At 32.1% G+C, this 14302-nt stretch overlaps 1 protein-coding gene across 2 annotated transcripts in view; it reads left to right on the forward strand.

Moving 5' to 3' along the window:
* Positions 1-8808, forward strand: part of stol (stolid) — a 188999-nt gene extending 180191 nt beyond the window's left edge. The window contains exons 11-17 of one of the 2 annotated variants that reach the window (XM_065501229.1): positions 245-277; positions 6378-6482; positions 6551-6812; positions 6884-7360; positions 7432-7587; positions 7653-7809; positions 8191-8808. In XM_065501229.1, the coding sequence (XP_065357301.1) occupies positions 245-277; positions 6378-6482; positions 6551-6812; positions 6884-7360; positions 7432-7587; positions 7653-7809; positions 8191-8384 (1384 nt within the window). In that variant the 3' untranslated portion in view covers positions 8385-8808. The remainder of the gene's footprint in view (positions 1-244; positions 278-6377; positions 6483-6550; positions 6813-6883; positions 7361-7431; positions 7588-7652; positions 7810-8190) is intronic. The other variant, XM_065501228.1, reaches the window with a different exon arrangement.
* The last annotated feature ends 5494 nt before the right edge of the window (positions 8809-14302 follow it).

A 14302-nucleotide genomic window follows, 5' to 3' on the forward strand; every position in this document is an offset into this window, starting at 1 on the left:
ATAATTTATCATTTTTTTAACAAAAAAATTCTAAGTTTATCACAGTTTATTAAAGCACCTTTTTGTCTATATTTTCCTCCACTCCACTCAATTCTATTTGATTTCATTTCTTTGAATGCAATCTATTATTTTAATTTTTCCTTTAATGCAAATTATTTCTTTACAATATTTTTATGATAAATATCACTTTTTTCAAATATTTTAAAACACATAAATAATACTTTATAAAACAAATATGTTATAGTCCTATCGCCACTTTAATGGCAATTTTGAAAAGGTAAATTTTTTAGCAAACTATTTTTTAAAAACATTTTCCCCGTTTGCACAACTTTATTGGCGGATAAGCAGCTTGATTAACAACAATATAAATTGGATGAAATTAATGTGTGTCATTTAGAAACTGCTTAAATTATTGAGAATTCTGCTAAAACATTGCTCGAAGTTGTATCTATAAAATCCTGAAGTTATTTGTTGAAGAAACTGCTACTTACTTATATCGGAGTAATCTTGTGTCTTTAGTATATTAGACTAGAAAATGAAAAATGTAATTTGTAGCTAGCCAACAATTGACCTTATCTTTCTACGCTTGGTCTTTTTATTCTTCGTTGTTTTTAAAATTTGAAAATCTTAATATAAATATGTATGTAAATAGTCGACAAAACCTTTGCAATTTATACTTTTGTATTAGGTTCTACAGCGTCTTCAATCTCTCTAACCAACAATTCTCTTAGATCGCCTTTGCGTAATATAGATCAGTTTTATTTGGACAGAAGTAAAAAAAGTATAATTGCTGATTTAAATTCGTCATAGAATCGATTAAACGGAATCGACTAAAGAATTTGGATAGTGCTAAGTATCTGGATATATTTCGTGAAGGAAAACTGTTGTGAAGGCTAGGGCGAGTAATGAGCCATTGGTCTCAATTGGGACTTAAAATCCAGGGTAATCAATTGGATCTTTGAAGCGGCAATTGAATGCTTATTGATCCACGTTGTTATATTTGATGGATTATGATTACAAGACCGTCACGTTCAACGCCATCCAAGCACATAACATGCTGATGTACTTGTTCAATGGCGAAGCTAGAACTTTGGACATTGTAATTATGAGAGTATTCAGGATGATTAGTACTCGAAGGGGAGTGGCGGCATGGTGTAGTGGTTAAAGTGCTTACCTACAAAGCACCCCAGGTTCGATCCCTGGCACACGACGAAAATTGTTCATCATGGTTTTCAAGTTTTTAAAAACTAACCTCCCTCTAAACAATTCATCCAAGAAGCCCGCTGACCACCCCTCCCCCTGGAAAATAGGATAACATCATGGTAATGGTCAGGCCATCCGCCACCACCCCCTGGGAAAAAAGGTAGAAATCAAAGACTAGCAAGATTCCCCAGTACTACACCAAATACACAGAGGGTGTTGTTTCTAGGCAACGAAAGATGGCAGCCCCATTATCCTAGACCAGCTATAGCAGACCAATCGTATACATAGCTGGAACAACAACTGATTAACGAAACTAATACAACGCAAAAATAACAACAGACTGGATCTTATGTCAACATCGTACATGTATCGCAGGACCCGACAAAGCAGACCCATCATCTATTTAGCTGGAACAACAACCGAAACTGATACAAAATAACGATAAAACTGGATCTAATGGCAACATCGTACATGGAGATGCACGATACGCCAATAACTAGGAGTGCAATTTTACATGGGAATTGTACGAAAAATAACTAATCGTATAAAATGGAAAAAAAAATAATCGAAGGGGATATATAGCTATGGGGACTCTATCCGTCCGGGTGAGTACTGAGGGTATGTAATAAATGCTCGAAGAAGGAGTGTTGGATTGGTGGAAGTTTCGTTGTGGAGGAATATGGAATATTCCAAGAATTATCGTGTATCTAGGGATATTAATATATTTTCTGATAGCAATGCTACCATCAGATCCATAGCAGGTCATCTCTATTGACTTACGTATCCCAGAAGTCTATTGACTTACGATTTGGTGCACCGGAAACTTCTCTGCAGATGATATTGCTAACCTCAGGTAGTTGTTAGTGTGAGGTGATGATCGACAACTTGATTGGCATTCCACTTGCACATTGTATGTGATTCAACGGAATGTCGAATTGACAAGCCGAGTGTCAAGGATTACGAGTGTGGCCTAACTACGGCTGATCGGGATTTTTCGTGAACAGAGCACTGTGTAATAGGGACTCATGCTACACGAGGATTGATCTTTTCTTTAAATATTATTTCTAAAATTGTCATGATAAGGGAGAGGAGGAGACGGCAATTGATTTACTCTGCCACTCCCCGCCCTTAACTAGAAAGAGAGACAGATTTGCGATTCGACTCTGATTCGTTTGCGTGACTTATATGGATGTTTTGAAGATATTGGTATAGATCGGAAGTAATATTATCTGGCAGTGAAACTCTCACCAGTATAACACTCCGTGATCGAAGATGGAAGATGCTGTGGAACCAGCCCTTATCTAGAATAATATTAAAAACTTTAATTGTCTCTATTCTATCTACGTTTTTGTGTAATTTTGTAAATATTTTCAGTATATGTAGCTTCGACTTCGATCTACTCTGATAACTTATATAGTTTTCACATTCCAAACTTGTAACACCTTTAGCTTTAGATGTTTGCATTATTCCAATACTTATTGCTATTGGAGTCGTTTTCTTTTTATCTGATTTCCTTAAGATTTCTGTAATTGATCAACTCCTTAAAGTTTATACCAACATTTTTCAATTTGTCATAATTGAAAAATACAAAAATGCAATTTCGGAATGTATCTATCACGAGTGTTTCTAAACAAGTCTTTTACCAGAGGTACTTCTAAGTTTCTAAGGATGTTTTTAATTCTTATATACCATGGTGCTCCCTTCATGGTGCTAAGAAGTTTGTAAAACGGCCTTAACAGAATAACTTCACAGTCAAGTCTTAATTTAGATTACTCGTTGATTAGCTAGTACAAATTAGAAGATGTTAGTCTCATATCGACCTCTTTGATGTCCATACGATATGTGGCGACGCCAAGTAAGCCGTCTATAAGTGTATGCCAAGATATGTGATATAATCAGACCGTGGGATGAGCACGTTGTTAAGTGAGACAGGTGGACAGCTACCTCTCCTATATTTAAACGTAACGTGTTTACTTTTGGTTTCATTTACACTAATACCCCGGTTTGCGTCGTTTCGTTCAGCGTCGGTTTCGAAGTTGCGTCTTTTAAAAATTCTGTGATTTTGAAGTTGCGTGATTTTGTTCCAGTTTGCGTTGCATGACTTCGAAGTTTCGTCGTTAGTGCTTCGATTTGCATCGTTTTTGTTTAAGTTTGCGTCGCATGGCTTCGAAGTTGCGTCGTTAGTACTTCGATTTGCGTCGTTAATATGAAAATGATTGTATTGAAAATCTATTTTTTCAGCAAAAATTATGAATCTAGGAACAAATTAAATGAAAACTAATACAAATTAATGGAAAATCGTGCTTCGTTTCGGGTTGCGTCGCGTTTATCCAGGGCCAATTAGCGGTGCAAACCGAGGGTACATGAATTCTCCAGTTTTTCAGCCACCATAGATACCATACTAATATCCATGTGTAGAAATGGTTAAATTATCGCTCGTTGGCAAATCAGAGTAAAGTGTTGGACAATGTACTTAATCCTAAACAAGTATTCCGATAGGTAAGATTATTTTAATCAATAAGTACTAGGAGGCAGCAAACATTTAATCTTATGTGTTTGACCTTTAAGCCCAAATTTATCGAACCCCAGTTCAACATCTAAAAATATAGCTGAACAATATTTTCTTAGTTCAAAAGATTTTCTTATCTCTCCAGTTAATCGGGTTATTTGATGGATTGTTGATGATCACGGAAACCAAATTTGTGTTTTGGCTATTTAAAAATGTTATAATTTTCCTATGAAATAATTTAGACAAACAAGGTAGTACGCTAATTGGTCTATAGAAAAATGGTACTGTCAAATCTGTTCCTGGTTTTGGTATCATTATAATTTGGTAAATTTTCCAGTCGTTTGGAAAAACGCCTAGTTTTAAGATAGCCTTAAATAATACTTTTAGCACAGTAATTGCTACAATAGGTAGGTTTATAATCATTGATGGTGTTATTAAATCATAGCCTGGAGTCATTCTTGGATTGATTTTTTAGTTTTCTGAACTTCATCTGGACTGACTGTGATTATTTCGGAGTCATAAAATGTATGAATAGGTGGCTCCTCTAATTCAAACTCATTAGGCTGAAATACATTAATTCAATGTTCCGCGAACATCAGGGCCTTTTATGAACGGACTTTGTGCCACTACCGGTGCTTTAATTTTTCTAGCTGATTTCGAAAGCAGGGAGCAGTTAGTTTCTTACTTGCAGCGGAAACCCTCTGCTTTGTAGCATGTGATATATGTTGTTGCCATTCTCTTCTACGTTTCCTCCTTTTGAGGAGACGTCTATCAATATATACGCGCGAAATACACGTACATTAGGTTTAAGAAGAATTTGGCATTAGAGTTTTTCAAGGCCGAACAACTTAAAGACATTAAATCACTGATATAACTTTCAATATCTTCCTCACACTGTAGATAAGGATCCGTGTGGATATGACAATATTTTCTATATTTCAACCAATTAGTCTTGAAGTATGAACTTTCTGTATAAAACTTTTGTATATAATTTTTTCCGTAATAATTATGATCAGAAGATATTTCGTATAATATTTCTGTAGTAATTGAATTTCTGTTTAAATTTTTGGATATCAATAAAGATCAGTAATTCACGTAGGATCAAAAGGCCAGTAAGTTTGTTGTCTAGGAGATATGAAATCCAAGCAGGTTTTTTGATCAACTAGAGCCCTTATACAGCTGTCTACCTTTGGGATTCATTAATCGCGAATCCCAGTATGTGTTTTTGGCGTTGTAGCCACCACATGCAAGAAAACAATCGCCCAGTGTACTAAAAAATTCTTCAAACTTAACCTTGGTCACCGTAAATCGAGAACAACAATATATTGACGAATGGATGTTGACTTTATATAGTCTTTGGAAGAAGTATCTAAGGTTTCAAATTATAATGCCAGTACCACCATGTGAATACCATCAGTATGATTTGAAAAGTGGAATATTATATCAATTGGTTAAATACATCTCGTATCATTGATGGAATGGAACACTTTAGATTATGGTGTGTTGACGATTTTGATTTTTAAATTTTTTAAATATATCGCATTCAAACATTTCGCGAATTTTCCCATTAAAAAATTCGAGAACGACTATCAAGGATCGGATGTTGTTCAATATGTCTCATCGAAACTTTATCAGCCCAATTATGAATAAAAAATTCCGAGGGAGTTTGTTCCCCGGGAGTTTTCTCCCATTGAATTTGAATAGGAAAAATTAAGAAAGGGGAAAAACTCCCGGGGAATTTTTTATTCATAATTGGGCTGTATATGTTAGCAGCTTTATTTTCTTATTGAAAAGTATTTAATTTTTCAATATTTGGCGGTAATATAATAAGGGTACTCATTTAAACGCTTAAGTTTCCCATTTGTGCAAATGGGCAAATTTGCGCGACATGTTTCATGAACCCACCTTTTCAATTTTGTGCAAGTTTATACAGAAAATTTATATTTGTCAAATAAAAATACATAAATTCAACAAAAGCTTTAATAATTTTTTTTCAAATTGTATAAATTTTAATTTTAAAATGTTGAATGAAAGTTAAATCTTTGGAACAAACGGTGGTATACATAGTTTGGAGGACTTTGTTTATGTTCTAGCTGTTGGTTAATGTTTTCATACACAATGTCATTTAATACAATCATTCTGTTCCAAAGTTACACAATTTTCACATGCACAAAATTTTTATATTTTATTTGATTTTTATTTCTTATAAATAAAAGTAAACAAAAGCAGCTGATTCATCAAATGCACAATAAATTCAAGTTTGCGAGTCTAAATTGTCGCGCAAACTTATCGGAGTTGTGCAAACGAATTTCCATACATTTTTTGACATTTCATTTGCGAGAGTGTAAAAATGCACACATTGCACAGTTTGCGAGGCTTTTAAGCGTTTACATGAGGACCCTTAATAATTATACATTTTCCAAATAACATATAACCTGTATCTGTTATGCACCTTAGACTACTGGTAAAATTAAATATAAATGCACTAAAGTAGATAAATCCTAAGGTAATTGTATTAAACAGCTAATAAAATTTTGGATCAACGAACTATTCTATTCTCTAAATTGCTCTTAAATAGAATGTTGCCCCACAAATTGCAAACACCTTAGACGTGTGGAAAACTCTAAAAAATTCCCACATTAATACTTAAATTTTCCTTTTACAGGCAAGGCTATCAAAAATTTGTGGTGACCACATCATTTGTGGCCACTCGATCTGGCCTATTAAGATGGATTGATCATATTAAAACTGCCGAAGACTCGCCAGAACCGTAAGATTTTGTTTTAAATATTATTAGTAAAATAAAATAAACATATTTATACTTTGTTTGTTATAAAGACACTTTAGTGAAGACAATTCCCGGGCTATGGATATGTCCTGGTATAAGAGAGCTATTGATCAGCATACCGTCGAACAAGATAGTTTTGTGTATAGTGTGCCCTTTGGTTCGGGTTATAATACCAAGACCAATTCGACATTAGTTACAGCTTCACATGCCATATTTGTAGAACATCGAGGACACAAGGCGCCCGCGGCAGTAGTGGGTTTACAATTCCAGCATGATTCTTTGGCTAAACATTTTATAAGTATAACATCGGCTGTAAGTAGAAATTTCAAAGGATTTTATATAACGAGATTTTAATTTTGTGATTTCTTTGGACCCGCTTTTAGTGCACTGGCATGACTGGCTGCAAGCGTACTTGTGCTTCCGATAACTTGGACTGTTATGTTTTAGACAATAGTGGCTTTGTTATTATATCCGAAGAGCCAGAGCATACTGGCAAATTCTTTGGTCAAATTGATGGCACCATTATGGATTCATTGGTGCAAGATCGCATTTATAAACGGGTCACGGTCAATGATTATCAAGGTGTATGTTCCAATGCTGATAATCCCTATACAGCCGATGGCATGATGATACGACCTCACCGAGCCGCTTCTTGGCTATTTAAGTATATTATATCGCTAAGTGCTACTTGGCTTGCGATGTTGCCCACACCGATTAAGGCCTGGCCTCAAGATGAATACAGCTACAACGAAGAAGGCTTCGAAGAACCCACCTATCCGGATGATTATGAGCCCTTCGAAGATGACTATAGTTCGCCCATAGATGAGGAAATGGATGAAATGTTTACCACCGCCGATGTGGTAATTTATTTATAAAGCGATTTTTATTTAAATGCAAGTAATTTATTTGATTTTTTTTCTTGTTTATATAGGAATACACCACACCCGCTCCTAAACAACATAAGCCTCATATTGGTCCACGCTCTAATCCCGATCCAAGCAATGCCCGCCGTTGTGATTTACGCACCGATTTATATATGCTGCAACCAGAAAGATTGAACCAAGGAGGTCAAAATAATCCTTTGAAGGTTAGTTTTTAAAGACATTCTCAAGGCATCTGTGTAAAATTTTGAAATTTTTTGTATTATTTTAGGGAAAGCTAACGAATTGTCATGTGTCGGGTTGCGAACGTCCATTTAGTGTACAGAAAATTCCACACAGTAATCTAATACTGTTAGTAGTGGACACTTTGTGTCCTTGTGGTTCCAAACAATTGGATATTGAACCCATGGAAGAATCTGGTATTGTGGGTAAGTTGTTGTAATCTTCAGTTTGCTAAGATAATAGGATAAGTATCTTAAATTATACAAGAGAATATTTGCCGATTTTTATACCCTTCATCATGAGTGGTAAGTTTGTCATTGCGTTTGAAATTTGTAAATTTTTCATTTGCGCCCCCGTTAAATAGATAACGTAGTCGATATAGCCATGTCCGTCTGAGATATAAGATTTTATATCTCGACCTTTTTTCACTTAATTTATCTAAAATGTTTGTTTCACCAAAAAAGTATACATTGGTGAAGGGTATATAAGATACAGTACAGCCAAATATATATAAATCGCTCTTACTTGTTTGTTCTTAAAATGTTTAGAAGCAGTAACTTTAATTTTATTTGATCTACTTCCACCAGGTGCCTGCAGTACCCGACGCCAGTCCCAAGAAACCCAAAAGCGACGAAGACCCCGAAAATGCATAAACTACCATCCGGAGGAAATTGAAATACAACAGTGTGGCAGGGGTACAAATCTTCTCCAAAATCCCGGCTCCATTTTATTCGCTCACGTAGTCATGATCATAGTGACTCTATTGCTAACTAACGCGTGATACTAAATGAATTAAATTCGCAGACACCCACTCACTCATACACACGCAGACACCAACATATGACTCCATTTTGTTTTTTAAGTCATTTACTGAATCATCTTATGACAACACTGAGAAAAAAACGAACACACTCTCCCAAGCAAAACTCATCCAAAAAAACACTTAGAAAAAAAAGAAGCAAAACCAAATTAGTAAAAGCAAAGAAAACCAAAAACAAGGATAACTAGATTTATTTTTTCATAATTTTTTTTAAACAAAACCAAAAAAATTAGTTTTTTGAAATAATTATAATTATTATTGTAGTTATAAATATGTATGTATGAGTATGAATTGTTTTTACAAACTATACCAAACAATTTTTCTGTAAGTGTAACTCAGAAAACTATAAGGGACGTCATGTTTTTGCATTAAAGAACAAAACAAATATATTTTTTATTATTCATTCACAATGAATTGAAATTAAGCAGAGTGTATGAAATTGAAAACCAAAAAAAAAAATTAAAACAATTAATGACAAGAGAATTTATTTAGTAAAACGACCGCAACAACAGCAACCTAGATTTTGTTAGAAATTTAAAATTTAAAAAAAAAATAACAATGAAACATAAAATTAATTAAGTAAATTATGTAATTGTACCTACAAAACTTAAAAATTGATGAAATGATAAAAAAAAGATAAAAATTAGTTTAAGCTTAATAATTTAGAAATTAGTTCAAATTCAAAAAAAAATATTAAAAACCTAATTTTAATATTTTTAAAAGCTTAACCCATTTAAGAAGGATCAGTCTTTTAAAATTAATTGTTTCTTCTCACATATCCTTCTTTAACGGACGAATTTTCAAAAGCCATCTACCGTCTTAGATACTGCTCATATTCCAACATATCTTAAGATTTATATAATACTATTTTTTATGATAAGATATTTAATACCATAACTGGGACATCCGGAATCAATTTCTTCCAAATGATTTAAATTGTTTTCTGAAATACAGATGGTTTAGACAGGATTCTGGTTACAGATTAAGTAATTTCAAATAATTTAGTTGGTAAACTGACTAGGGTTCCTTAAAATTTCAATTTGTATTAAGTTGATTTACTGGAAAAGTTTTTGTCACAGAGAAAATAGTTTTGGTTTTGATAGCCAAACTTATTTTTAATCAAATGATTAGCTCTAAATAAACAAATTTTTCGTTGTGGCTGAAAAATTTTAGTTGGGTGACAAAAATTCAGGTTTGACTTCGTAATTTTTCCATGTCAACTGATTTTTCTGTTGCAAGTATCAAAAATTCTATGGATATAATTGTATTGGCAACAAATCTCAGCGAATATGTTTTATCTGTCCAAAAATAGTACTTGAAGTTTAAGGAGAAAATTTTCGAAATTTTCCCGATTACGAACTCTTCTGTGGACAGCTGCATTTCCATTTCAGCTAATAAAATATCATTCAGTGAAAGATTGAAATAATTCCAAACTTCTTATATACACACGATAAATATTAGCTAAAATGAACATTTAACCCCGAACAATAAAATTTTTGCAAATGCAGAAATGTTTAACATGGCGACAATTATCACAAACATTGCCACGTCTTCCATACTTGACATGAAATTGAATAAATAAGAATGAGTAATACATTAAATACAAAAAGAGAAATACTATTCTGGGTTCAATATTAGGTTATATGATGAATTCAGTATGCGTTCACTAATCCATATATGCTGATCCAAAGTGAGTACTCAGAGAGAGAGAGAGATATTGTCTGATACAGTAATCCTGTAGCATTGTAGTGCTGATACTTTATCTTCTAGACAGCTTCTGTTTTGCAAGTGCGGTTTACCAATTTTCCAACGTTTCATATAGTCATCACCAAATTCCCCTTAATTCCACAAGATTCTAAAATAAATAAGATTCACCACATTGACGTGATAATGCAAAGCATTGGGATAGAAAGTGAACGTATCATCCATCTCTTCGTTGCACTATCGAGTATGACTGGTTGCAAGAGTACTTGTGCTTCCGATATCTTGCAATGTTTCGTTTAGGACCATCGTAGCTTTATTATTATATCCGAGGATCCAGGACTTACTGTTTAATTCGTTGGTCGCATTGATACTACGGTGCACGATTGCATTTATAAACGTGTCACGGTCAATGTTTATAAAGGTGTATGTTCCAATGCTGATAATTTCTACAACCTTATAGGCTACTCACACTTCTTGGCTACTTAAGCCAGTGTCCTTACATAATCGTATTTTCTTACTTCATATTTTTCTCACATATTTTGGTATTCTGTAAATCGACTTCACATGATTTAATCGCTTTACTTTCGATTAAACAAATCTATTTCAATGTACAAAGGCGTAACCAATTTTTCATTTATTTATTTCCATAAGGCAAACAAAGTTTCTTACATCGTATTGAATTGTTCCAAAGTATATCCGATTCGATTTTAAATCAATCCCTCATATATACAAAGCCAAGGAAAAGCATACTGACAGGTAGTGTTCATATTTATCCATAAGTCCTTCAGTTCGTGCAAATTATTCCTCAATTTCACTGACTTGTTTATAATTGTGACCTGGTGCACAGAACAGATTAAATCCGTATTGTTTGTTGAGATCCAGTAGCGACAACATCTGACCAACTTCAATATGAAATTCCTGTTACATAGTGCCTTTATGGTAGCTTTACTATCTATTAAGATTGGGATATCACTAGTGAATATCGTTTAAAGTTCTACCATTTTTTTTGAAAGGGTCCATTTACTTTAATATGACGATGTTCTAGGATGGGATAAATTGACTACTTTGAGACACTCTGCAACAGGTTACTGAATTAACTTTAAAGCATATGCTCTGTTTTGAATATTATAACATTCGATTATATTTTTTTACCAGATTCTTTTAAAACCTATTGAAAAACTCTCCACTTTTTGCCACAATTGGACAGTAATATATTATCTTTTCACATGTCACGGAACATGTTTGTTTTAATCAATTGACACTAATTTTCCGCATATTCCACATTACAATCTGGAATTATATCCGGAACTAGTTTGTTTAATCTATTCGTGTATACCTTAATACCTTCCAGATTACCATCCCAGCTATCCATCTCCTTATAATCTCCATATTCCAACCAATTTGAGTACTTAGCGATGAGTCTAATGTTTCATTGATCTTGTGTTGTCCATTCTGGCTAAGATTAATTTGAATACTTCAAACGTGTTCCATAACATTCACTCGTTCAAACCTAAAATTAACTCAAATAAACAGCAAAAATTAAACTAGGCCACTAGACAAATGATTGAAGTATATAACCGCTAAGACACCTATAAAAACTATATATGTTATGAAAGTTTTTATATTTTACCTTATACCGGGAAATGGAAGTAAAGAGCTTTTTGCTAATGCTGTATTGATCTGGAGGTATCTAAGTATTTTGTTCTATTGGGCCTACCTCTAAAACAGTAATGCGCAGCACATAGCACAATTGTGCAGAATCAAATCACACGTATTCTTATGCTCTTAGACAACATATGAATGTCGTACACTGAGAAACTGAAAAAAAATGTTATTCTCTGAGATGAAAACAAAGCAACAAACACATGATCATTATAAGAAAACACACAAGTAAGCTTATAGTGCATGTGTATCGAAGTAACGTCAGCAGAATTTTCTTGCTCTATTACGCGTGCTAGGGAATTGTGATCTTGGGCGACACTGCTCTATATCCTCGTAAATTCCAGATTGATATATATTACTGTATGAAACCAAAATTATTCGGGTATAGTATGGAGAATATAACAAACACAGAAGTTTAAGTCTCAGCTTTAACTCGTAAAATGTGTATCTTTTGTAGAATTTATTTAATTTTCAGTATTGGAAATAGAGCTTTAAATTTCCATCCATAACGATATAGATAATTTGGCATAATAAAGCTTTTCTACACTTTTTGTTATTCCACAAACTCTTTAAAGTTTCCTTGTACCTGGATTTAAAAATTATTTTTAAGACGTATCGATTTTAGTGACTGAAATATTTTTATTCCCATCATCAAAATAGATGAGGGTATATTGATATTGTTATTCCGTTTGTAACACATCGAAATATTCTTTAATAGAAATTTTTAAAATCTCAAGTATTTTAAAGTGAATTTAATAACGAATAAACCCCTAAAATATGCAACACAGGAATGAAAGAAACATAATACAAGTATAGATTGTTGGGCCAAATTAAATTAAAATGTACAGTGGTGCTCAATAATAAAATTTACTGTTATGACTAAGCCATGATTCTTAAACATTTTCATCTTCTTTCAGTCCTTCCATAATGGGTTAAGTGAAGCCTATAAAAAATTACGATTTTTTTTCTTTATGTAGACAATAATTTCTAGGAAATCTTATTTAGTTTCTTAAAACTAAGTTTTTTTATATAAGAATGACTTAAATCATTATAAATAATTAAGTAAAAGTTAAACAAGAAAACAAATATATATTGTTGGTATAAAAAAGAAGAAAAAAATGTTATGTTTCAAGAAAAAACCTAAAATTAACTCAAATAAACAGCAAAAATTAAACTAAAATCCCCCAAAAAAAATTATTAGTCTTAATGTCATAAGAGTAGTTAAAACGATTTATGAAAAAGTTATTATTGGTAAATTAAAAATAATTAAGAGCAAAAAAACACAAGAAAAAAAGTTAAATTTAATTAAAGGGTATAAACATTTAATAGAATTAACAAAAGAAAACCAAAACATAACTAAATAATCCAAAAATAAAAAAAACTGTTTTTTGTGTAAATAGTGTTGATCTTTTGAAAAAAATTAAAAAAAAAATAAAAACAAAACAAAAATATACAGAAAATACAGAAATTCCTACCGATTATTTCATTGATATCAATATAAAACGAAAAATATTAATTATAAACATTTTAATTTTTAACTAAATTCATTAATTTCATTACAAAAATTTAAAAAAAAAATAACTCTCATATCAAGTCAGACACACACCTAAAAGTAGTCAAATGAATATCAAAAAAAAAGTAACGCATTTAATTTTTTCTTGGTTTTTTTTATTAAAAATTAGTAAACAAAAATTTAAAAACTAAAATACCAAACAGTTTTGTATTAATTTTGCACTGAATTTATAAAAAAACGCACAATTATGCAAACAAACAAAAAAAAAAAGAAAAATATTTAAACAAGCAAATGTAAATGTTTTAATTTTTTTAACAAGAAAATATTAACTCCTTTTTTAATGGAAATTTAACCAAACAATAACGTAAATTATCGATATAAAAACAAAAAAAAAAAACAAAAATTAAAAGACTTACTGAATCTAACTGAAATTTTTCATATCAAAAAGAAGTAAAACAAAAAAAAAACATAATCTCTACTTAAAATTACTTTTTCATTTTCTAAACATGTATAAAAATTAACCTTATAACAATTGAAACTCCAAAATATTAATGAAATTTTAATGAACAGTAGCACAGTGTAATACATTTTAGAAAATGTTAAATAATAATTTTAAAAACTTTAAAACAACTTTTCATAAAAACTCAAAATTATAAATATTCAAATGTTCTCTTCAGCTAAAATATTTCTTCACAAGAACTATACCCCGATTTAGTCAAAGTAATCAAACATTATCTCGCATAGTTTTTATTCGTATTGACTGATACTCAACTAAGACCTCGCCACTTAAAAACCCTTTGAACCTTTGTCTCTCTTTCTTAATTATTTTTGAAAAAAACAAACTCGACTGCATTCCTGAATTTGTGTGTTAACGGAAATAAGTAGCCCAAATTATGCTAAATGAATACAAAAATATCAGTGACCCCTCATTTATAGGATTCTGAAGTCATAGAAGAAATCCTATAAGATTATAACCTGTTCGTAATCTTGGTTTATTGCC

The sequence above is a fragment of the Calliphora vicina genome, chromosome 2, assembly GCF_958450345.1.
Source record: "Calliphora vicina chromosome 2, idCalVici1.1, whole genome shotgun sequence".
Classification (NCBI taxonomy): domain Eukaryota; kingdom Metazoa; phylum Arthropoda; class Insecta; order Diptera; family Calliphoridae; genus Calliphora; species Calliphora vicina.